The sequence below is a fragment of the Pseudorasbora parva genome, chromosome 3 (assembly GCF_024679245.1).
Source record: "Pseudorasbora parva isolate DD20220531a chromosome 3, ASM2467924v1, whole genome shotgun sequence".
NCBI classification, from domain to species: domain Eukaryota; kingdom Metazoa; phylum Chordata; class Actinopteri; order Cypriniformes; family Gobionidae; genus Pseudorasbora; species Pseudorasbora parva.
Window position 1 is genome coordinate 31,288,473 of NC_090174.1, and position 26,396 is coordinate 31,314,868.

The 26,396-nt window shown below is 37.6% G+C and overlaps 1 protein-coding gene across 1 annotated transcript in view; it reads left to right on the top strand.

Annotated features, from left to right (window-relative positions):
* rasgef1ba (RasGEF domain family, member 1Ba) overlaps positions 1 to 26,396 on the top strand; it is an 88,099-nt gene that overhangs the window by 10,643 nt on the left and 51,060 nt on the right. Inside the window, exons 2-3 of the mRNA XM_067438417.1 lie at positions 11,402 to 11,449; positions 24,908 to 24,958. Coding sequence (XP_067294518.1) covers positions 11,402 to 11,449; positions 24,908 to 24,958 — 99 coding nt within the window. The remainder of the gene's footprint in view (positions 1 to 11,401; positions 11,450 to 24,907; positions 24,959 to 26,396) is intronic.

Sequence of the window (26,396 nt, forward strand, 5' to 3'; positions counted from 1 at the left end):
GTATATATATATAATATGTATATGTGTATATATATATATATATATATATATATATATATATATATATATATATATATATATATATATATATAATATGAATATATAGGTCCTTCTCAAAAAATTAGCATATTGTGATGAAGTTCATTATTTTCCATAATGTAATGATACAAATTAAGGTTTCATATATTTAAGATTCATGGCACACCAACAGAAATATTTCAGCTCTTTTATTGTTTTAATACTGATGATTTTGGCATCTCAAAACATTAGCATATTTCATCCGACCAATAAAAGAAAAGTGTTTTTAATACAAAAAAAGTCAGCCTTCAAATAATTATGTTCATTTATGCACTCAATACTTGGTCGGGAATCCTTTTGCAGAAATGACTGCTTCAATGCGGCGTGGCATGGAGGCGATCAGCCTGTGGCACTGCTGAGGTGTTATGGAGGCCCAGGATGCTTCGATAGCGGCCTTAAGCTCATCCAGAGTGTTGGGTCTTGCGTCTCTCAACTTTCTCTTCACAATATCTCACAGATTCTCTATGGGGTTCAGGTCAGGAGAGTTGGCAGGCCAATTGAGCACAGTAATACCATGATCAGTAAACCATTTACTAGTGGTTTTGGCACTGTGAGCAGGTGCCAGGTCGTGCTGAAAAAAACAAAATCTTCATCTCCATAAAGCCTTTCAGCAGATGGAAGCATGAAGTGCTCCAAAATCTCCTGATAGCTAGCTGCATTGACCCTGCCCTTGATAAAACACAGTGGACCAACACCAGCAGCTGACATGGCACCCCAGACCATCACTGACTGTGGGTACTTGACACTAAACTTCAGGCATTTTGGCATTTCCTTCTCCCCAGTCTTCCTCCAGACTCTGGCACCTTGATTTCCGAATGACATGCAAAAATTTGCTTTCATCCGAAAAAAGTACTTTGGACCACTGAGCAACAGTCCAGTGCTGCTTCTCTGTAGCCCAAAAGTGGCTTGACCTGGGGAATGCGGCACCTGTAGCCCATTTCCTGCACACGCCTGTGCACGGTGGCTCTGGATGTTTCTACTCCAGACTCAGTCCACTGCTTCCGCAGGTCCCCCAAGGTCTAGAATTGGTCCTTCTCCATTATCTCCCTCATGGTCCGGTCACCTCTTCTCGTTGTGCAGTGTTTTTTTGCCACACTTTTTCCTTCCCACAGACTTCCCACTGAGGTGCCTTGATACAGCACTCTGGGAACAGCCTATTCGTTCAGAAATGTCTTTCTGTGTCTTACCCTCTCTCTTGAGGGTGTCAATGATGGCCTTCTGGACAGCAGTCGGGTCAGCAGTCTTACCCATGATTGCGGTTTTGAGTAATGAACCAGGCTGGGAGTTTTTAAAAGCCTCAGGAATCTTTTGCAGGTGTTTAGAGTTAATTAGTAGATTCAGATGATTAGGTTAATAGCTCGTTTAGAGAACCTTTTCATGATATGCTAATTTTTTTAGATAGGAATTTTGGGTTTTCATGAGCTGTGTGCCAAAATCAACAGTATTAAAACAATAAAAGACCTGAAATATTTCAGTTGGTGCATGTGCAATGAATCTAAAATATATGAAAGTTTAATTTTTATCATTACAAAAATAAGGAACTTTATTCACAATATGCTTATTTTTTGAGAAGGACCTGTATATCGTGTTTTGAGTAACAGCCACTGAGCATATTACTGCATATTACTGCATACTGAGCCTATTACTGAGCATATTGAATATTACTCATGCTGCACTTGAATTTGCATATGAAAACATGATTGCATTAATTTCAGCACTTTATTGGGTTTCTTTGTACTTTACTGTAATGATATTCTTCTCATATATGCCCATTCAATTCTTGCTGTCCTTGACATTTGTGTCTTGCATATAGATGCTTTTACATTATTATCTCAGTCTGGGGTTTGGTTTGATTGGCACTTGGCATTAAATGGTTTAATGAAGTCAGCACCCCCTCCCAACCACACCTATTTAACAAAAATGTTTAAAAAAACATCAGCTGAAGACTCCTGTTATATAGCCTTGTACCGTGTTTTCTATAAATGAAGTATTGGGTAAAAAAAAATAGAGAAACATGTTTGTGTTGTTAGTTAAATTTTTAATTTGAACGCATATGAAAATATATGAATCACCACCACCAGATAAAAAAACAAATCAAAACAAAAACCTCATAAATGAAGACAAACTGAGCATTCACATCAATTAATTAATGAGGTGAGCCTTAATAATTCAAACTTATTTTCAGCTGTAACTATTAAACTGTCACAGCCAGACAGAAAGTCTTAGTGTTGACAACTGTGTTTTGGATATCACGTGTACTACTTCCAGGACCCCTTTCATACCCTTTCATTGTGAAAGTAGCTACAAATAAGACTAGACATGGCACACTAGGCCATCCGTTGTATTGCTGTTCTATCTAGATTCACCACCACCATTTTGTCCTTTCCTATTACCAGAAATGTAAGATCAGACACTACACCCTTTAAAATAATGGTGCCAGGAAGAACCAAAAATGAGTTTTCACAGTGATGCCATAGAAGAACCCAAAGAACCGTTTTGTGAAAGGTTCTTTAAAGAACCATTTTTTTCTAACCATTTTAGTCTAAAGAATATCAAAGGATATTAAAGGTTCTTCATGGAACCAAGCACCCTGCCAAAGAACCATTTAAGAACCTTTATTATAAAGAGTGTAGTTGTCATCCACCTTGTCCTTAAAGGTGCCCTAGAATGACTTGAAACAATATGTTAAATTGTTCTCTGATATCTACATAGAGGGTATGTGGCTTATTTTGTTGAGATACAGTTTTACAGGTCCATTTACAACCCTATAAATTGTCCCTAGGATGTAATGCTCTGTTTTTGCCTTATTTGGAAGAGTCATGAATATTAATGTTGAGCTCTGTTCTGATTGGCTTATTTTAGCAGCTCACAGCTCACAGCAGTTCAGCTCGTGAGTCCTGACCGTCCTGACAGAACACAGGCCGGCTGAATGACACTTTAAGCAGAACATCTCAAATGGAGATTGATAAAATACACCTTACTTGTTTATTTGGTGTTTTTGATCGTTCACACAAGAAAGAGCTAGCATGTTTGCGGTTCCCAGATTTTAGTAATTTAAATCCTGCAAACAGAGCTTTCTGTGAAAAAAACCCTGTATACTATCCTGTGTTTTACCTAAACATGTACAATCTGGCAACCATATGCACATTTGTTGTTTTTGAAGGATTGTTTGCAGGTTTTCACATAATTGACTTAAAGTTATGACCATTTTTTAATGCTACACTGTGTGATATTTTCCCCCATCTAGCGGTGAAAAGGTATATGACCATCCAGTGAATAATAGTTTCTGTTCCTCTCAATTCTGATTTTGTTTTAACTCCTACGGTGGCCGATTTAGTCCAAGATTAACATGGCAGTCCCCCTCTTCACATTCAACACGGTGCCATCTAGTGTTAAAACGCGAAAGGCGAAGCTTAAATTTATGGGTATGTCCCTCTTTGGCTAATGTACTTTCAAGATGGAGGGGCAACATGGCGACCGGCATTCGAACCCCTCACCTGTATGTATTTTCAACGGCATATTATAAACTTATGAGAATACTTTATAACTTGAAAGAAGTAAATATACATTAATGAGCACATATATTTTTGAAAGAACTAAGTGTTTTTAGCTAAGAATAAACTAAACAAGTTACACAGTGTAGCTTTAAAGAAAAAAAAATAGATGGCTAACTTAAAGACTATCTAAACATTTTGTGCAACTGGCCCCTCTGGGCAACTGTAGCCCTGGAGAACGCTCTGTGTATTATGTTTACACACACACACACACACACACACACACACACACACACACACACACACACACACACACACACACACACACACACACACACACACACACACACACACACACACACACACACACACACACACACACACACACTCAGATGCATTACTATTAGAGGAGACGTTTAGCTTCTTAGGCAGCAGTCACGATGGAGTGTGACAGAGGTTCTGTAGACCAGCCCCAAAACATGCACGTAGCAGGCTGCTGTGGTAACTAGGCAACCAGGCTCCCTCATAATGAAGAACTCTTATGTGGCATGGCTTCTGTTTGCAATTGTCTGTCCTCTCTCATGACTTGTGCATGTGTTTTGAGCTCAGATATTGAGTTTACTGATACATTTACATGGGCAACAAATTCCTGTGCTATTCTTTTTTTATTTGGATTGAAATGGTTTATTTTTCATTTGACATTTGCCTTTTAGGTCAATTAAAATTCACCTCTTACGGAAGGGTCTATCATCCTAAATGGGTTGGAGGTGTTATTACCCCAGGCCCTATATTTGGTCTACATTAGCTGAATACATTTACTCTAGAGTCACAAAATCAGCAGATAATTGCTTGCTGTGTGTGAGGTTAAATTTTGTTGAGGCATCATGATTTGAGTCAGTTAAGGTATTTGTGTGTGTGTGTGTGTGTGTGCGTGTATGCACGTGTGTGTGTGTGTACGCTTGTTTTTGTAAAATATCAGGACACAATGTGTATAATGACATGGGTATGACATAGGTATTACAAGGAGAGGGTGAAATATGAGGACATTACCCATGTCCCCACTTTTCAAAATGCTTAATCATACAGAATTAGTTTTTTTAAGAAAGTAAAACTGCAGAATGTTTCCTGTGATGGGTAGGTTTAGGGGCAGGGGCAGTGAAAGGGGACAGAAAATACGGTTTATAAAGGAAAAAAAACATTACACCTACACTGGTAAAAACGATTTGTTGGGTTTACTTAAAATATATATGCACCATTTTTGCATCATACTTTTTAAGTAAACCCAACTTGGAATAATTTTATTTAAAATTAACAAGAAAAACTTTGTTATATGTACTTAAATATTTGAGTTCACTCAACATGCTTTACTTAAAAATATATGTAACATGATAGAATCTACTAAGTAATGTTAAGTTAACACAACTTGCACATACTTGCATGTTACATATATTTTTAAGTAAAGCATGTTGAGTGAAATCAAATATTTAAGTACATATAACAAAGTTTTTCTTGTTAATTTTAAATAAAATTATTCCAAGTTGGGTTTACTTAAAAAGTATGATGCAAAAATGGTGCATATATATTTTAAGTAAACCCAACACATCATTTTTACCAGTGTGAAACCAAAAATCATGACTATTACTTCTGGAAAAAAAATTACAATTTGACAAAAAGAAAGTCTCTAAAGGACCATCCATGAAGCCACCTTCATGATAATCCTCAGTCTGTGTGCTGTTCCAGTTCCTCGAGGTCACCAGGACTATCCTAAAGAAAAGAATAGCAAATGTTTATTTACTTACAACATTACTTGGTGTAGTTTTAGATTGTTTTACAGTGGGGAAAATATAATGCATTTATATAACAAAATGAGACAGAATGTTTTAAAATAACAAGAAAACACATTTATATTTAATAAACAAAATAAATGTTACATTTTATTGTTTCATTTCAGTTTTATGGTGAAATTGATTTACCGCCATCTATTAAGTTGGTCATTGAGCTTTGCAGTAGAGATGTCAAAGCCCTATTCGGATGGTAATTGTTGTAAAAATATAAAAATAAATTTGCATGGCACTTCAGTAACATTATTCGGTATTCGGGTGGCAATTTTAATTCACGATGGAGGAGTACGTTTTGTGGGAGGATGATTGCTGTAAATAAAATTTCATATGCTAATATGTGCAATAATATCCTATTTATTATTTTATTATTTAAATTTCCTGCTTAAAAAATAACAAGATAGACGTGCTATAGTTTAAAAAGTTTTCTGTATTACATTTTATCTCAAAATGATGCATCACCATAAAAAAACTAAAATATCTGCAAATGTTGAAAATGTTTTAGATCCCCATGAGAAACAGTCACTGTCGAATACTCTTCACTGGCTTCACTAAAAAAAATGCTTGGTTAAAAACAACCCAAGTTGAAAATGGACAAACCCAGTATTTGGGTTGTTTTGTTGGCAAATGTTTGTGCAAGGCAGTTTTATTTAAATCAACTATTGTTTAAAAAATACTGTATTGCTTGCTTAAAATGAACCCAATGTATGTTGAATTTTAATTTTTTTATATATATGTTTAATAAGTTGACATTGTTTATAACCCAGCAGGCACAGTACATCAATGTGACGTCAGGAAGACGTTGGACTCCAACCAACTAATCCATCGCAGTCAGACGTCATATTTTGGTTGAAAATCTAAGTCGAGTTGACATCTAAAGCCAACGTTTATTTAACATCAGGCTTCAACGTCAGACAGACGTTGAATTTTGATTGGAATAAGCACTGAACTGAAGTAATAATGATAATAATAATTTTTAAAAAAGAAAAAAAAAAGGGTGAAATGTATGAGTGTCACACATTACTAACCAGGCTGACTTTATTTCTGTCAGACGTCTACAGAAGCTCTTATTGAGAATTAACAGAGGTTTTGTTGTTGATGTTTTATTGAAAATAATAGTTTGGTTTGAAGTCACCATTATGGTGATCAGTTATTGTTTTAGTTGGGTAGTTTGGCTTGACTTTTTAACATTAGTTTTTCTCTGGCTGCTGTAACTGTGTTTGTTATGGCAAGAAAAGCAAGAGAATATGTGATCAGATGATTTTGTCTGACTTGATGATAAAGATAAGATCATCATACAGTGGTCTTTTTCACTAATGCCATCATGAATCTAATCTTTTGATACATGGTAATGTTGTATTATTAATTATAACAAGCCTACACTCTAAAAAATTCTGAATAAAAAACAACCCAATGTTGGGGGTTTTTTGGACCAGAATTCAACGTCTGTCCAATGTTGGAGCTTGACGTCAAACAAACGTTGGATTTAGACATCAAACCAATGTTCCTTTTCAACCAAAATGCAAAATCTGACTGACAATGGAGTTTACATCCTGTGCCTGCTGGGAAGTTTAAAAAAATTAAAATTAAACAATAAATATTTATTAAATTGCTTATTAATGTGTTCACCGTTTGATTATTATTGATGCCTCTAGTAATTATGTCAGATTTTTTTTTTTTCCAACCTATTTTGGTTTCATTTTAAGCCAGCCATACAGTCATTTTTAAACAATTTAAAACCAGGATTAAAAACCACTGCCATGTATTGCGTTCAATGTATTCCAGACACTCACCTAATGCCTGATGAGATTATCAGCGCTGTCAGAGAGGTACACCATAAAACACTGAATCAGTTCTGTGTATTTCCACAGGATTGATCTGAAAAGTACATGAAGCAAAAAAGTTGATTTTCATAGATACACGCTTGTTTATATCTAAACTGACTGAGAAAAATATTTTTAAAGCAGACAAATCATCCAAAATGCAGAGAATATGCCAAGTTCCCCTTTATTTGGTAAAGCCAATTTGTCAAAAACAATTAATCGTCAAGTGTGAAATTATTATTTATTAATTTTTTACCTGCAATAATTGATCTAACAGGATGCACCATATCCTGCTATTGTTGCACCACAACTATTTGCACTGGAAAGACAAAAACAATAGCATTACAACAAAAAAGATTAGGCTAACTTTTTCAAATTTTCTTACATATTTTTGGAGCTGTCTGAAAGCTCAGTGCATGCACTTAATGCATATGCAAACTCCATAATTTTACCGTATGCAGTTTTCATGAATACATGTAAACATAAGCATTTAAGCATTTAACAATAAGTTTGCTGGAAGCATGTACATTTATAAAATATACTCGTGTGAAAACTGGTTTCTTTGTTCATGTGCAATAAAGATACACATACAAACTTGATGTATAGAGCTAGAACTATCACAAGGTATTCAAAAGTAACATTATGATTGTTGAAGAATTCATCAAAAATTCAAAATATAATTGTAACGAATCGTGACTACTAATGCATTAAACGAGTCGACGTTAGATGACATGACAAACTTTATTTTGTTAACATAAAGCTAAGCTTAGCATATCTCCTTTCACCATCTTCACCACACTGTGCTTCAGAAAACATTACATTGTACTTCTAGATTAGGAATACACCCCTCAGAACCAATAAATGAGTGTTAATGAATGTTTAAGAAAGTCAAAATCGAATATTTTACTTTGTTAATATAAATTTAGCTTTAGCTTACCTCCTTTCACCATCATCAAAACTTCAGGCTTCAGAAAACATCACATTGTGCTTCTTCCAGTTAAGGAACAAACTCCACTAATACAATAAACAAGTGTTAATGAATCTTAAAAAAGTCAAACTCTAATATTTTCTAAGTTTTTAAAAAAAGACAGCTTACCTGACATAGTCTTCACCACATCAGGCTTCAAAATGGCTCTAGCTTCTTCTCATTGGCTGGATAGAATATTTGAATATCACGCAGCTCACAAATAGGTAAAATGTTATGTTGGCGTTACTTAAATTTAACCAAGTTGTAATGCTAGTTGATGGTACTTACGTTTTTTTGTTTACTTTATGCATACACTTATGTTCCCCTTTTGATTTACATTTTTGTGTTGCATATGCTAGAATATGTTAAGTAGAGCTTGAAATGTAATAAATATATATATTTTTGAGTTTAATCTATTTATCTTTATAAGTAATGCTTGTTGAGCCAACGAATCGTTTTTTTCAGTGTATGGAATGTCCCCACACTTCATAAAAACATATGTGTGTGTGTGTGTGGTGAAGTACAAGATCTGAACAGTGATAGACTTGACGGCTGACTCGAGCCTTATCTATGGAAAAAAAAATCCAAACTTGTTTGGCATTACATGTCATGTTTGAAATGTGACTTACAGGTTTCAAAAAGAGAACAACTTACTCACAAAAAAGCTCCCACACCCTCCTAAGGCTGAAATACTCTGCAATATAATTTTGCATTCTGGCTGAGTCTACCAAAGTTGCTGAAAGTCAGAACAGTCTTGATGATTTTGGGCAGCCAGAGTTGGCTGATTTTCACAGAAAATAATGTATTGAGGTTCAAACTATCCACTCGGAGGATATCAAACATGTTTGAACTACTCAGAGCCGATTTAAGAGCACATTGTTTTTACGTGTGATCCATAGTCCTTTAGTTTATGACGCTCAGATTTCCTTTGTAACCATTTTGCAAAGTTTACAAGTGGCTAGTGTTTGTTCAGATCTGTCAATAGAGCTGGCATCTGGGCACATAAATCGTGGGTTGAGTCCTCCGAAATCACGCTTTGTTAATGTTTTGTTGCTTTTTTAGTGTACAGCAACCAGTCGCTCATCGTGTTCGTTATTTTTCCTTTTCCATTTGCTGGTTCCACCGCTCAGAGTCACAGGAACTTGTTTGGGGGGGCATGTCCGGAACCTCATTTGTCATGTAGTAGGAACCTCAAGGAACATTAAAAACACACACACACACACACACACACACACACACACACACACACACACACACACACACACACACACACACACACACACACACACACATGCATATATACATATAGCAATATATGTATATATAAATATAATATAATATAACTATTTTTAGATGAAACCATGAAATGGTGGTTGAGTTTGGGACTAGACTGGGTAAAGCCAGCCTGATCTGCTGGTGATTTGATTTTGCCCTCTGAATTTTGAAACTCTGAAAAACATCTGAAAACTGTACATTCATTGCTGCTTCTGTTACACTTTTGCGGGAACCAATCACAGACTGGCTTATCCACCTGGTGCGCTATGGGTGGGTTTAACATGATGACAGATAGAGTAGCGATGGGTCATTGCCTGTTGATCACGCCTCTTCACTGAAAACCCTAATAAGTTGATTGATCTCAGTTGGTTTGAGTAAACTCGTTCCCTCAATTCAATTGAGTAATGGAGTCTCCCAAAACGTATATATTTAACTTATTGCTCACGGGCACTGTACTTAAGTTTTTAAGTTCACCAAACCGGGTTCACCAGAAGTTCAGTACACCATGCTGGGTACAACCAATCAAAACTTCAACATGCATTGCGGCATGAATATATTATACATCTGAATTGACACATTTTCGCGGACTTGGCAACACAGTGCAGTTGAGCTCTGTCTGTTGACATTTGACAATGCGTCACTCCGTTGCTCTGATTGGTTGTAGGTCTATCCAATTGATGTCTTACTTGGTTCGGTTGAAACACGCCCCATAATCACAGCCCAATGGAGCAGTTTGAGCCTCATATTCTGACTAGAATTGAGTATGACTACATCAGGTTAGGTGTTATTATCATCATCAATGAGTAAACAACATCACTTGATGATATTTTCTCTTGACTTTGTTCCTTCACAAATGTGTCTCACAAACACAAAGCAGCCAGAGAAACACAGGGTCAAGGTCAATATTCAAGGGCCAAGAGCCCAACTAAAGCAAACATTTATCTCCATTGTGGTGACTTCCAACGAAACTATTATTTTCATTAAAACAGAAATAAAGTCAGTCTGGTTAGTTTTAAGTTAGTTCACATATTGTTATTATGTTTAGTAACTTACACATTTTTACCTACCGATTTTAAGATTGCACACAATGAAAAAGTCTTCATCTTATTTTGAATCCGCAACAGAAAAGGACCGCCTTTTTTAAATGTCCTCCAATCAGTGAATTAGTTCTTGTTGCTAGACAGAACTCCTGGCATGGCCAATCACATCAAAGCAAGACCAGAGTGAGCTATTTTAATTAATTATGATTTTGAGTTCAATCAACTTGAAATCTTAAGTTTATGTATTTTGTAGGTTAATAAGTTATATTAACTTATTTTTTTTTAGTTTTTGCTCTAAACTAGTAATATTTAGTCAAGATTACTTGATTTGTTTAAGTAAAGACAACATTAGGGTTTACAGTGCTGTGGTCTGATTGGTTGAAGGACTATCAAGTTGCATACAGAGTCATTTGAATAATGCTCGTTGATCATGCCTCTTGTGCAGTAGAATATACAGGAGCAGACTCACCAGACCAATGTTCAATCTTAAAATGAGCTTGGACTGGTGATGGCACTGTTTTCTGAAATTAGACCTGCTCACTCACTGTCCCTCCCTTCAGCCTCTCCAATTTCTGGATCATTACATAAACCATTTGATTAAAGACTTTTTAAAGAGAGAATAATTATTATCTGTATCTTGTTGAATCCCGTTTCTACTGCACAGAATACTGGATCATTTAAGTTCAATTCTCCTGTAATCAAAAATACATTTTGTAATGTTTTCCGTTCAGATGAACTTTATGTGGTTGCCATGTTTTGTTTGTGTTCACAACTGTCATCCATTTGAGATTTCGATTATATATATATACCTCTGAAAATTTTAGAGTCTCTTTAAGCTATAGAAAGAGTACTAGAGCAATAAATTCTTTCTTTTTTTCCTCCACAGTGCAGGAGTCAGCCGCACATTGGACTGAGGCATGTCACCAAACAACGGGTATGTTCTCCATCTGTGTGTACTGTATGGAACAGGAACTATTGATTTTTGGATCTTAAGCTGCAGTTACCCTGAGGCAGAAAACATCAATGATATTTCCCCATCACTGCTTTTTGATAGTCAGACTTAAAATATACCAAGAATATACTGTAACACACACCTGATTACTTGAACAGTATTGTGAACTTATATAGTGTTTAATTTTAAATGCAATATGTTCATATGGTAATACATCATTTTTATAATAAATAATTTGCAGACATTTTTCTCGAAAATGATTCCAATAAAGAGGTAGTTCTGTCCTTCTAAACAGAGAAATTGATCTCATTCACCAACTGTGTACATGCAAATATTTTTGAATATTTCAGCAATATTTCCACCATCAGCTTTAAAATAAGGGTAAGAGTCGATTTGTGTACATACCTATAAATCTAAATTAAATTGTGTGAGTAGTTTTTGTGGTAAATTATTAACAATGCCCAATCTTCTATTCACAGTCATTGCATATTATAATTTTTTTAAATTCTGTTCTGTCATCACTGTCATGGCCTGTTTCAGCCTAGCATTTTTTGCATAATTTTTACCGTTTACATTGTTAGAAGTTGTGAATGTTAGCCTAATTCTGAATTGTGTGGTACCACATTTTGGCACACTTCCGTTGGGGTTGGGGTGGAGCTAGACTCATTGCAGAACGTTGATTTGCTGGCAGAGAATCGTCACTTGCGCGTGCTTTTTCAAGCTGACAGACATTTGCTAGTTGACCCTGGCTGCAAATTACATTTGCTGCTGCTAATGTGCATCTAGATTTCTAGGCTAGGTTTATGGTCCCGTATACTGAACCATACCGCACCGCTCGGTAGAAATGAGCCAGTATTCACCATCATATTGTTCCAAATCCAAAATCATTAGCAGATTTAAAAAATCTTAATTTGTGTTTTGAAGATTAACAAAATAAGTTTGGAATGACATGCGGATGAGTAAATGATGACAGATTGTCTATTTAAAAAAAAGAAAAGAAATCAATGACTCTAAAATAAGAGTATTTTAAAATAGAGAAAATAAATTGGTTTTGTATGAAAGGAACATCTAATCTCTTCTCACATCAATCAGTCTCATGACATCACCTGTCTATTGAAGAGTCTAATGAAGAAGGTCTTTTTTTTACACCACGCACACAGCGAGACTGTAGCCTGATCCACTGTCCCTGCCCTTCAAACAATGCAGCAGTGACGAGGATCAAGCACAAGCTCTCCATCAAAGCCCAGAGCTCTTCTCTGTCCCCATTAACACAGGGACCTCAGTGGCCCCCTCACACTCCGCCATCAGCCCGGCACTGGAGGCGAGGCTTTGATCCCTGCACACATAGACAGTCACGGTCCTTCTGAAGAGAGCGTCTAGGAATGCTTAAACATGACTTTCATCTTTCTAAATTCAAATTCTTTTTCTGTCAGCATTTGCTCCACTTGTTCTCAAGGCAGTCGTGCCCAGGCTTAACCGCAGCCGAGGTCGACTGGGTTTATCTGACTCTTTGATAGTATGCATTTGATGCCAGTTATTTTTTGTTGAGGCAAGCAGCTGAGTTCAGAAAGACAGAGTTGATGGGAATGTGGTGTATGGATCGTGTTGCAAAAGCTTTTGATGAGACTAACCTGACTTTTACACTTGGTTCACAGAGCCAAATTGTAATAAAAGCACTTTATTAAAAAGTGACAAAGGGGAATTTATGTAGGGAGAACCACAATTAGAACCTGTGAAATGTGCCTCCAAACTTAATTTACAGTGAAGATTAAAGGGTAGGAAAAAGGGAAACGTTTTGTTTTCATATAGAAGATAAACAAGGACTGTGGCCCTGAGATGGGTGTGTGAGAACAGCATTATAGGGGTCTCGTGTTTCAATTGTGTGGTTTTCTTTAACATCAAAAGGCTCCTTAGACTGTGCTTGTGTTTTTGGTTGCACCCTTTCCTTTATGAGCTCACTTCTTTTAACCAGTGGAGAGTTGGCATGATTGCATTATACCTGTATGATCAAAACATATTTCTCACTAATCATGGGGAAAAGAGCTTTATTTTAATACCTGCATGTTTTATACTTTGACAGGACCATGAAGTTAGATTACTTACTACTACAGAAAAAGTTTGGGATCTCCTTAGACAAAAGGGGGGTTTGGACAATATTAGCAAAATCCTTACTTTGTGATGACTTTACATGGAAAAAAAATGTATGAAAACGTATTAAATATATATGGACATTTTGTAATGTTTTTAAAGGTCTCTTATGCTCCCCAATACTGCATTTATTTGACACAAAATACATTCAAATAGTAATATTATAAAATAAAATACTTGATGATCTACTAATGAAATTAAAAAGAACTGTTTTCTATTTGAATATATTTTAAAATGTAATTTATTTTGTGTATTTGGTTTAATGTCAATGTCAAAGCCAATTGTTTCAAAGCAGCTTCACAGTGTTAATCATGACAATACTGCAACAGCGACAATGTGGGCAGATCAGTAATATAGATACAGTTAATTAAGCAATTAATTTTATTTAGATATTTAGTTAAAAACTTAGGTCGAAATTTTAGTGTCCCCCAACTGAGCAAGCCAAGACAAATCCAACGTTGGCATGGAACCAAAACTCCATCAGGCCATAATGGAGAAAAATAAACCTTGGGAGAAACCAGGCTCAGTCAGGGTGCCAGTGCCTATGGCCTAATGCAATATGTTTACGTGGTTCTAGGTTAAAAAAGTAATTATTTTACACGTACTGGATATTATTGTTTGTCCTCTATGCCCCTCCTTTCTGAAACACGTCAATTTTTACAAAGCTTATCGGTCTGAAAAGCACAGTGTGCTCTGATTGGCCAGCAATAGAGAGCATTGTGATTGGCCCGAATACCTTAATTGCTGATGGAAATGTCAGCTCCTAATGCAATATTGACAGATTATTATAATGTAGGTCCTACCTTATCAATTCAAGCCCGAAATCGGATAATGCAGATGACCAACCAAGCTGATCGATAAGAAAGTATCAGATTGGTAAGATTGTATTTTTTTTATAGTAGAAACAACAAAGATGTAGAAATGGTCTGTACTTTCCCAGGTGCTTGGAACAGTTATTTAAAAGATGCGCAGCATACAGTCAGACATTTGGGTTGTACTGTTCTGGAACAGTGTTGTAATTAAACTGTTTTAACTGTTTTCTAATTGTCCCCTCTTTTGGAAGGCCAAACAAAGTAGTTTGGCTTTCGCAGTGGAAAACAACGTCTCCACGACATGGCAGCGCCGGCGACAAAAATTCTACAGCGAGAATAAAAGTTACGCCTTCTTTCTTTGCGTATGCTCTGCCACCACATACTGACGTAGATTTGTGGGGGGTGTTTGAACAAAGTGTTTTTAGGAGCCTTAACTTTTACAAAGAATGTTTCTTTGGGTTTGAGACTTTGAGCTTTGTAACTTTGCAGATCTTACACATGCACAAACAGCTACATAACACACTAAAGAGAAAGGAAAACAAGAAATCACACCAAATGACCCCTTTTATCTTTTTGTGGAAACTATGATTCTTTAATGGGGGGAAAATGTGCAAAGATTCATGATTTGCAGCTGAGAGGATGAAAGGATAAAACAAATGCTTCAGTCTCTGGGATTTGACTGATCAAATCTCTTTCCTTTATGTTAATGTGCAGTATAAGTGGATTATCTATAGGTCACGCCAGATGTGTTCCGCTTGCATCGAAATTATGACTCATTGCACTCCACTAATAAAAAGGTCAGATGGCACATAAGGGAAACTATGGTACCATTCTAGCAGGAGTGTTTGTTCTGTGGAGGCAAAGGCAGGTAGCCTGACAAGCCAGACCCACATCAAGATGTTTGGTCTGGAAACTCACCATAGACGGGGCTCAATCTGAGGGGTGGGATAAACGGTTGTCTTTCAAACTCCCTCTGCACGCGATAGGATAGCGCTACACCAACCAGAGCAACGAAGGTGAAGCAGAGCTCGCTGACTGATTAAACATTCGCCGTATCCAGTCGGCTAAACTACGAACACATCTTCCCTTTTTAAGAATGACGTCAGTGCCGTTCTTTGTTCTTTTCTCAGAGAAAAGCTGAACTCCAAGTCTTCCAGAGTCGCGGTCAGAGCTGATTCGAAAGGCCGCCGTTCGCCAGTTTCTGTGTTTATTAGAAGCACGCAAACGCAACTCGCCCGTCGTCATTATGGCCCCGCCCACCGACTCTATACATGATGTGATTGGGCCATCCAGATTTTGAGGAATACAGCTCAAAATGGTATTGAGAGTTCCTAGACGACACTTGCGGGAAAATTAAATTGCTGCCGCTAGGGTGCGTCTAGATTTCTAGGCTAAAAGGCAGGCAGTGCCTTTTCAGAAAACTGGATGTGAAAATGACATATTTATAAATCAATTGTTTTTTTAAAGTGACTATATCTATGTTTCCACTACTTATTTTTATGTGTATTTGGAGATATTGCAAAAAAAAAAAAAATGCAATTCTAATAAAAATAGATTATATATCATAGAAAACCTATGCTTCCAATTGAGGCTCATAAATGTTTTATCCGATAAGAAAACAGATCAACTATGATGGAAACAATTTTTAGCTTCAATGCAAGGCAAGTTTATTTATATGCCAAATTAGATTTTGGTTGTTTTTGCTTTCTTGATAATAATTAATGCTTATTTATTTAACCTGAAAACATGTGAACATTAAAGGGGGGATGAAATGCTGTTTCATGCATACTGAGCTTTTTACACTGTTAAAGACTTGGATTCCCATCCTAAACATAGACAAAGTTTCAAACACTAAGTTGGACGTTTGATGGAGTATTTCTGTGTCAAAAAATACTCCTTCCGGTTTCTCACAAGTTTCGGAGAGTTTTTTTCGACTATGGGTCGGCTTGACGTCGACAGAGCGGAAGGTCCTTGTATGGGCCGTACGGGCTCTTCTCCCGGAAGGGTGCCCGCGCGTGCGTGACTAGATGCACGCCGCCCATAAACACTGCTCTCAGATGCAGCAGATCCAGTCGTCCGTGCGACACGTCTGTCGCGCCGCGCTCCACTTTATTCCTATGGGTGACGTCAAGCGACTTCAACGCTTCAGCACAGCATTCCGGGAAGGCAGCGCTGCATTTGAACCGATTTGAACGCAGAAATAACGGGAAGCTTCATAACATCACTTCAGTCGCGTCGCAAAAGTGGATCTCCACAGTCACTGCTGTCACAGGACTTCACGAAATCAACAGTTACCAAAGATAAAGGTTCCCAGCGATAAAGGTTCGGTCCTGCTTTGGAAGCAGCCGGTGAGTTAAACTGGTTCAAATGTCTATGCTGTTGGCTACGGACGCATGAGTAAACATCAGTAAACGACACGATCGTGTATAACGTTAGTTAATTTATCAATGGAGCATGCGATCTATGGTGTGTGTTTAAATACATTTGTTTAGCTGACCACTATAGGTGTCAGTTTGTTTATTGTAAAACCACCCAAACATAAACCTAGCATTCTCACAAAGCGTGCTTCGTCATTCAAATGCGCTAACGGACTCCATTGTTGTTCTCTGTATAACGTTACACTAGTCTGACGTGCAAAACCGTTTTGCTTGCTACTGCTAAGGTTTAGTCGCATACAATAATACATAAACCGAATCATGTCCTCATAAACTGCGAGTAAACACTCACAAATGTTGACAGGCCACTAAATGGACGGACGTCCTGATGTTGTTGCTTCTCCTGTTCAATTTATTTCAGCCTCCGGATCTGATTCTGGATCATATCTGTATTAGTTGAATCTGATTGATAGCCATGGTTTATATAGGGTAGCGTTTTCTTCTCCACACTTGAGGACGTCACCGCTTTGTGCGCACTCGTCATTCTTTAGCTCCGCCCACACGATATGCCTCCAGCCGCTCTGTTTTTTTCGGACAGGACTCGGTACAGCCTATATTTCTTTTATAAATATAATAAAACTAAAGACTTTTCGGAGATATGAAGGATGCAATACTACTCTATAGGTACTCAAGATTGAGATGAGATTGACTGAAACTGAGTGTTTCACCCCCCCCCCCCCCTTAAGTTTACTGGAACATGAATTTACATAAAAAAACAAAACAAAAAACACTGAGGAATTTGGCTCCTTATTTCAGATCCCCACTGCATGCCACCACCATAACATCTTTAACACATTAAAATGACAGCAATCACATAAGCTATACATCAGTACAAAAGGTAGCGGAAAAATGATTAGCCTACTGCATTGACTCGGCACTGAAACTTTGATTAACCTTAAAACAAGCATGTCTGCTATAGGCCGCTTAAATAAGGCCTGCGCTCTACACAAACGTGCTATGCTAAGATGCTAAAAAAAGGAAAGCTATTGATTTTCTCCTTTTTCATGTCACATGGGCATGAGGATTTAACAGACCCTCATTATGCCACCACATGCAGTTGTGGTGTGTCATGCACAGGCCTCTGCCAGGACTCTACTCCAGTTGATTAAGAGTGGGATGGCTGGCTTGATTAGCTTGCATAGGGTTCCTGCTGCCTTCATTTGATATCTGCTGCTGTGGCCAGAGCTACAGCGACCTGTGGTAACTGATCTATGCGAGATTCCCTGCCAAAGTGAATCTGTCTGACCAATACATCTTTTATGTGTTTGACAGGAACTAGCCTAGTTATTTGACGTATGTCAAGTGACACAACATTATTTTTTTTGAGGGCTTGTGATTGTAAGACCACATACAAATTAGTCCATAATGTATTGACAGTAATAAATTGAGAAATGTTGATTCCATTCAATCTTTTAGTTGTGTCTTCAACAGTATTTGGCAAATTCAACTTAATGAAGTATTTTCACTAGTTGGTAATAAAGTGCAATCTACTATACTACCGTAATTTATTACAATTATAAATAATTAATATGTGTGTTATTTTGTGTTGTGTATTTTCATAAGATGTTTTATTTTATTTTTTGAAAGTCTCATGTTCACCAAGGCTGCATTTGAAAAAAAAAAAAAAAACTAATAAACAAAAAACTGTAATATAGTGAAATATTATTACAATTACTTTCCTACAATAATATATATTCATTATTTCATTATTGTTATGCATTGTTCTATGAGTTGTTTTTTACTTAACAGTGTTACTGTAATCCTTGTGTAATATTTGTCATGTCTGCACTCCAGTTTCTCGAGGGAACCATGTTTCTTTTCCTCCATTTGCTCTGCAGTATGTTAAATTATTGCAAAGCTGACTTTGACTTTGAATGTGTAATGCTTTATGTTTTGTGTCTCAGATACAGCTGGAGGGATTTTATGCTCTTATAAATATAACTGAGGAGAGATTCCACAATTGCGCTTTATATCTGTGGCTCTTTTTTTTAATTTGTTTATATTTGCAATTTGGATGAAGGCATGAGGTTTACATTTAACACACACACACACACACACACACACACACACACACACACACACACACACACACACACACACACACACACACACACACACACACACACACACACACACACACACACACACACACACACACCTTTAGTGTTTTCAGTGGCAGCTGTTCTCCACTAAAGTTGGAGTTTGAGCTTAACTTTGACCCAACATAAACACTGACATTATCACACACTGGGTCATACTGAGTTACAGTAAGCAGCTGATGAGTCCCCTGTGCTTATTTCTTTTACTTCAAAAACACAGCTCTATTGAAGAGACCACACTATCATATTTAGCAGCATGCATGGCAGAATCTGGCTATTTTATAATTGTTTACATTTTAAACTACTAAAGCTATCCTTGATCAGGTGTTTCACAGCCCATACGACTACAAAGCTAAAATCTGTCCTATACACTACACTAAATTCTGTTCCACACTATTTTGTTAATCTAATTTTTTTAAAAAATGCTTGGTTTAAAAATTAACTTTTTAAACCATGTAAATAATATAAGCTTTGTCATCATCAGTGTTTGTGAGACGATTGTGTCGAGGATTCTAGGGTTTTGTTCCTCGGTTTCTCAGATGGTGTGTTCGATGCATAACTTGTAGTGGGAGTCACATCATCTCACGTGGTCATTGTAAGTGGGTGTTCTTTGTAGTTCATGTGCTTCGTAGTCTTGCATGATGCCCACATAGACCCTTTGAATGTTTTCTTACTGATGCCATATTTGCTGGTGTAAAAAGATCCCATGACTATATTACGCAACCTGAAAGTGTCTGATAGCAAAGTTATGAAGAACAAGAGGAGTGATATATTACCATTTCTTTACATGTCTCTTATGCTCATCTGTATAAAAAAATACAGTAAAAAAGTAATATTATGCAATATTTTACAATAATAACTTTTTTAATGTATTTTAAAATGTAATTTATTTCTGCATTGGCAAAGCTGAGTTTTCAGCATCAATACTTCAGTCTGCATGATGCTTCAGAAATCATTCTAATACTGATTTGCTCCTCAAGAAACCTTTCCTCTTATCATCAATTGAGCTAGGAAATAATGGTATTGACTTACGGATCTTGGAAATATCTTCCGTTTGAGCGGCACGATTGCAACACAGGGTTTGACAACACTTCAGGATGACCTGCCAGACAGCCTTCAGCCTTCAGCTGTCTGCTCACAGACAGAGATTTATAATTCAATGCTCAGCATTGATTCAGACCTGTCTGTCTAAAGTCGAAATCTGAAAACGACTGGAGATCCATTCATTTGAGAAATCTCTTTGACCCTTTAATCTTTTTACTATTAATTCCATTTGCAAATTAAATTCCACTTCAGTTCACCAAGTTTGCTCAAGGTTCGCATTATTAAAAGCAATCGCATCAATCTATTATTTAAAAGACACATAAGGGGCCACATGCTGTTTTTTGCATTAGTTGCGCCTTAAAAACTCATAATAAACCTGTTGAGTTGAATTTATGCTTTGACAGTTTAAGTGGCAGTCAAAGGGGGATGATTTCATTATGCTTGTCTTGTTTGTCACTATATTTTCTAGTTAATAGTAGATTCTTGAATTATAGGGAATGCAATTTCCTGAGAACATATAGGTGAGCATCTGTTTTTCACACAGATGTCACTGTGGCAGAAGAGGCAATCATCTGTGTGATTAGAGGGGTCTGGTGCACCTGTGGAAGCAGCATGGATTCCCCCAGTGTTTCCATTAAAGCAGAAACCTCAGTAGACACAGTTTGGCTCCTTCTGTGCCAGGGACTGATGTTCCAATGAGCAAACTGAGTGTGAAATGTCTGGTTCCTGGCACATGATGATGCCAGGTTGCCGTCCTGCCCTTCAGACTGTGTTGTTTGCATGGTTGAAGATTATGAAGATTACCGGAAAACTTAAATCTTCCCTTAGAACAGCCCCGGACATGCTTGGCAGTTGTTGAAGCAAACAGAATGTGTTAAAACCAAGCTCTTTAAGCACTGAGAGTCATGTTGGTCTGAAGTTAGTCCCTACATGTATTTAACAATTTGCAATAATACTTTTTTTATGCATTAGATATCATGGACTAATAGACCACATTTTTTACAGAATTTATCAATATAGATTAAATGTGGGGAAAGTGCTTTCTGGTAACCGTTGATACTTTCAATCACCAAAACAAACAACTCGATAGTACACAAGCATGACAGTCCAACTAACGATCACCAGTGTTGGGGAAAGTTACTTTGAAAAGTAAAGCATTACAATATTGCATTACTCCCTTAAAAAGTAACTAATTGAGTTACTTGGGTACTTTTAAAAGCTACACTGTGTGATATTTTCCCCCATCTAGCGGTGAAAAGGTATATGACCATCCAGTGAATAATAGTTTCTGTTCCTCTCAATTCTGATTTAGTTTTAACTCCTACGATGGCCGATTTAGTCCAAGATTAACATGGCAGTCCCCCTCTTCACATTCAACACGGTGCCATCGAGTGTTAAAACGCGAAAGGCGAAGCTTGAATTTACGGGTATGTCCCTCTTTGGCTAATGTACTTTCAAGATGGAGGGGCAACATGGCGACCAGCATTCGAACCCCTCACCCGTATGTATTTTCAACGGCATATTATAAACTTATGAGAATACTTTATTACTTGAAAGAAGTAAATATACATTAATGAGTGTTTTTAGCTAAGAATAAACTAAACAAGTTACACAGTGTAGCTTTAAGAAAAGTAATGCATTATGTTACTTTTGCGTTACTTTTTCTCAGCTGGGCTGGTCTTGTTTTTTTTTATAACAAAAAAAGTTATATTTTTGTGCTAATGTAAAGACCTCTTCATAATAAAATAAAAATAATAAGCCTCAGGATGAGGTAAAAAATACAAATTCACAAATTAACAGTACGACACAGCTGTGGTCCACTGCCATTGTGGAGAACGGAAGAATAGGACGCAGGAGAAAAAAAAGTTTTACCAACTAAAAAAAAAAAAATCTAGTATTTTTGCTCATGGTTTAACTGAATCATCAAAGGTCGGCAGCAAATTGGTCAATCAAGGTAGATTAAATGCTTAAAAATACAGTATGTGTTTTATTTAACATTTAATAATTGGAGGTTTGCATTGTCTGATTTTGCATTTGACTGATCTAGAACTACAATAACTATCATGTTCACAGACAACGCCTCTGCACTTACTCTTGATTTCTGAACATGGGGACAGGAGAGTCAGTCAAATAAATGTGAAAAAGTAACTTGAGTTACTTTTTTGAAAAAATACTAAAATAATTTAAAAAAATATATAATAAAAAGTAATGCGTTACTTTACTAGTTACTTGAAAACGTATTACCCAAAACTGGCGATCACAAAAACACAAACCATTCTCATGAACAACTCAATAGCACACGAGCATGACAGTCCAACTAACGACATATTACTATCATGACCAGATTAGAGTTATATAGATCATGAAAAGAGGAAACAAACATATAGTATAGTATATATTACACTGTAAACAAAAATCAGTTCCCAATTGAGAATTTTCTAAAATTTAAAATTTCTCAAATTGAATTTCTGTGAATTGATGCAATTTAATGCACAGAAATTAAATTTGGCCAACAAAAAAATGAGATGTAATTTGTCAGCAGCCATATCACCCTGTAGCCCAAGACTGGTTTCCCACTGAAGCTAAGCAGGGCTGAGCCTGGTCAGTACCTGGATGGGAGACCAACTGGGAAAACCAGGTAGCTGCTGGTAGAGGTGTTAGTGAGGCCAGCAGGGGGCGCTCACCCTGTGGTCTGTGTGGGTCCTAACACCTCAGTAAAGAGATGGGGACACTGTACTGTCAAAGAGTCTTTGGATGAGACGTCTAACCGAAGTCCCGACTCTCTGTGGTCGTTAAAAATCCCAGGATGTCCTTCGATAAAGAGTAGGGGTGTAACCCCGGCATCCTGGCCAAATTTGCCCATTGGCCCCTGTCCATCATGGCCTCCTAATAATCCCCCTATCCTGATTGGCTTCATCACTCGGTCTCCTCTCCACCAATCAGCTGGTGTGCGGTGGGCGTTCTGGCGCAATATGGCTGCCGTCGCATCATCCAGGTGGATGCTGCACATTGGTAGTGGTTTGAGGAGATTCCCCCTTCTATGTAAAGCGCTATGGGTGTATAGAAAAGTGCTATATAAATGTAATGAATGAATGAATGAATGAATGACTAGAACATTTTCAGTTGGAGTATAGTATCTTTCTTGTCAGACCCATTTTGTAAACTGATGCTTGAAACAGACAGTGAGGAGATGCTCCATATGGTGTGGAAATGAATGGGTATTTATCATCGCTGAAGTGAGATATGCAATATGATCGCAAACATACAAACGTAGTCGTGTGTTTTGAATAATGACGTGCAATAAGCGCTCTCTTCTCACCATCATTAATAGACACGCCCCTTACCTGCTGATTGGCTAAAAGTTTGGTAATGGACTCGGCCCAAGTTGAAATAACACTTACCCCACCTTTAATGTTATAACTATATTATTATAACAGTAATATATTTCTATATTAGCTGATATTTAATTGTTCATACACTTATTCACCTATTTTTTTTAGTTGAATTAGAAAATGTAAGTATTAAAAACAGGATGCTGAATGGGAGACAGATTCTAATTAATAGGCCGAAGAATGATTCAGCCCTCAGATTATACACAAGATCACATTCTTTCCAGCTGTGCCAAACTCCAAACATCCTTCCGATTAAGTCAACATGGATTACCTTTTTGACCCCGCCAACTACAGTAAATGCATGACAGGACTTGCAACTCGAGTAGTTTGCTGGGGAAGAAGGATTGTTAGTGTAGCCCATTATGATTCCAGCCGTTGTATTAGTGGAATGGTTTTAATCACATGCATGACTTGCTTTGCTGCCTATTCTGTCATTTTCTCATTCTCTGCCGGAGCCGTCGGGTGCTGTAACGCAGCACTGTTTTGTTAATTGCTTTAGATCACTGACCGATGGACTTGCAGGGTGAGACATTCTGCCGTGCTGTCTCATTTGTTATTTGGCTTTAATTAGCCAAACAAGCTCCTTTTTTTGCGTCGGCCTATATTACAGTCACACAATTTCAATTTATCTTTACATAGACACCTGCTCACACAAGTAATGAATTCCGTTCTTTATTATGGTCATTATTTCTCAGCCACAGTCATTAAATATCACTGGGGTTGTTGGACTCAAAGCGTCCTGCATTCTGGACAGCAGCCTCAGGAAACTGGAAACTATTGTCCTGCGGAATATTACTCCACTGCAGCAACACAGAGATCAGTCTGATTTATTAATTATTCTCTCAAATGTTAATGTCGGCCATAATGTTTGCTTAATTATGGAACGGTTCAATAAACCTAAAAAAAATCATTCACGCGTTGCATCATCAGCATCTCTCTTCCCAGTTTTATTATTGAATTCATGTCACTTTTGCTATGTGTCAATATCACGACACAATGCAGTAAGGATGTGAAATTATTTTGTTGCTAGTATAGGGTCTGTAATACTGTTTGGATGCCAGAATTGGCTGTGAAGTAAAAATACTTCTGCGGTAGGCCTATGTAAAATATGATGAATAAATCATTATGCAAAGCTGAGTTAAAGGCAAGCAATCATGCTATGGTCAACCATTTTTAAGCTTTGATATATTTTTGTCTAAAAACAAGGAACTGTCTAGTGCATTTTCTTGCTTCAAAACTTTCCAGCGCTATGGCTAAAGGTGCTGGATGAGCCCTTATATAACTTGAGTTTGCAGTAACTAAATTTGTCTAATGACTTTATGTCAGCTTCTAATCTGGCTTTGCTTATCTGTGAGCCATCTGAATTGTCTGTGATCATGACAACTATCATGTGATGTTTATACATTCTCATTTAATATAGAAGAAAACTTAAACGTGTTGCACTCTGCTTTTGACCTGTGTGTCAACTTTTGCGTTCCTCTATTGATTGATTTTCTACTTTCTTTTGCAGCCTACCATATTTGGGACACTGATTGAAAAACCACTGGGGGATCACAATGCAGTAAGCAAATCAAATTTTCTTCATCCTGAGTGTATTAATGCTTGAAGAAGAAGAAGGGAAAAAAACAAGCGACAAAAGATGTAATGGATAAAAGAGTTCCGTTTCAATATGGTTCACTTGCATTGCACTTATGGGGAAAACTCCTCTTTTCTTAGAATTCTGAAGCCTGATTGGTTCATGTCTGTGCTTTTCACAGACAAATGGTATTTCAGCTATGGGGTTGGCTCCCTATATAAGCCATGCAGAAATGCCCAATCATCAGAATCTTTCTCCTTTAACGCGAAGATCTGTTCTAAAGAAGACTGAACCTCTCTCCGTCGATCCTCTCCGGCCTCGCAGTGGAACGAGACTCTGCAAACAAGCTGAGTGAAACAGCATTCGGCAAGCAAACTGATTTAGCATCTCCCCTGCAGCCATACAGCAATTAAATAAGATGTGATTTTAGAGCAATTTTCAGTAACGTTGTTGCAAATGTCACACTGTGAATACGGCTCTTTCAGGGTTCACCTGCCCACTCTGGATGAGCACTCAGCATGGGCCGCACCTGCCTCTTGCATGGGCCGCACCCACACCGAGAAGCGCCTCTGGACTCGAGCTGCCTGCACTGCGAGAAGCTGAACCTTGCGAAGCTGCGCACCGGGATCATGCTCTTCAGCGAACCAGCAGCTCGCTGTGAATCGCAATGGATTTTGGGGATAATAGAACGAGTTTACTCACTCCAATTCGCTCGCAGACCACCCACTTTAGGGGCGTGATTCAAACATCGGTTTTAGACACAGTTCTCATGTCTTCAAAACCGCAGTTCAGTCTTTGCTGGAAAAAGGGTGCATGGAGAAAGTTACCCTTGAAACGCAGTGAGCTTTTACAGCCACTAATTCCTCGTCCCCTAGAAGGATGGTGACCTCAGGCCTATTCTCAAACTTCAGAGCTCTCCCTTTGAGCCGCTCAACTTAACTGACCTTCAGCCCCCTTCGAGTTGGAGATCTGCAACCTTCCTGCCTTGAGATTGGCCCTTACAACTGTAAAGTGGTCCTCAGGCCAAGAGAAGGTTACGTGCTGAAAGTGCATTCCACCTTGTTCAGAACACAGGTAGTAGCACTGTCAGTTCTTCTGCTTGTGGAGAATGAGCAGGCATCTCACCCACTCAGGGCTGTTCTCTCAGGGCCCGTAAAGTGTATATTATGTGCTCTAGCCAGTTCTGGCAATCAGAGGAGTTGTTTGTCAGCTTCGGAGGCTGCGCCAAAAGGCCAGTTTTGAAGCAGTTTTGAGGCCAGTATTTCAATCCTCAAATAAAGATTCAAATGATTATGAATCGGCGGATTGATTCTTGATTCGGATCGCCAATGTCCTGTGATTTCAGCAGTGTGGGAGTTTGACACGCGATCCGAATCATGAATCAATACGCTGATTCACAACTGTTTGAATCTATATTTGGGTT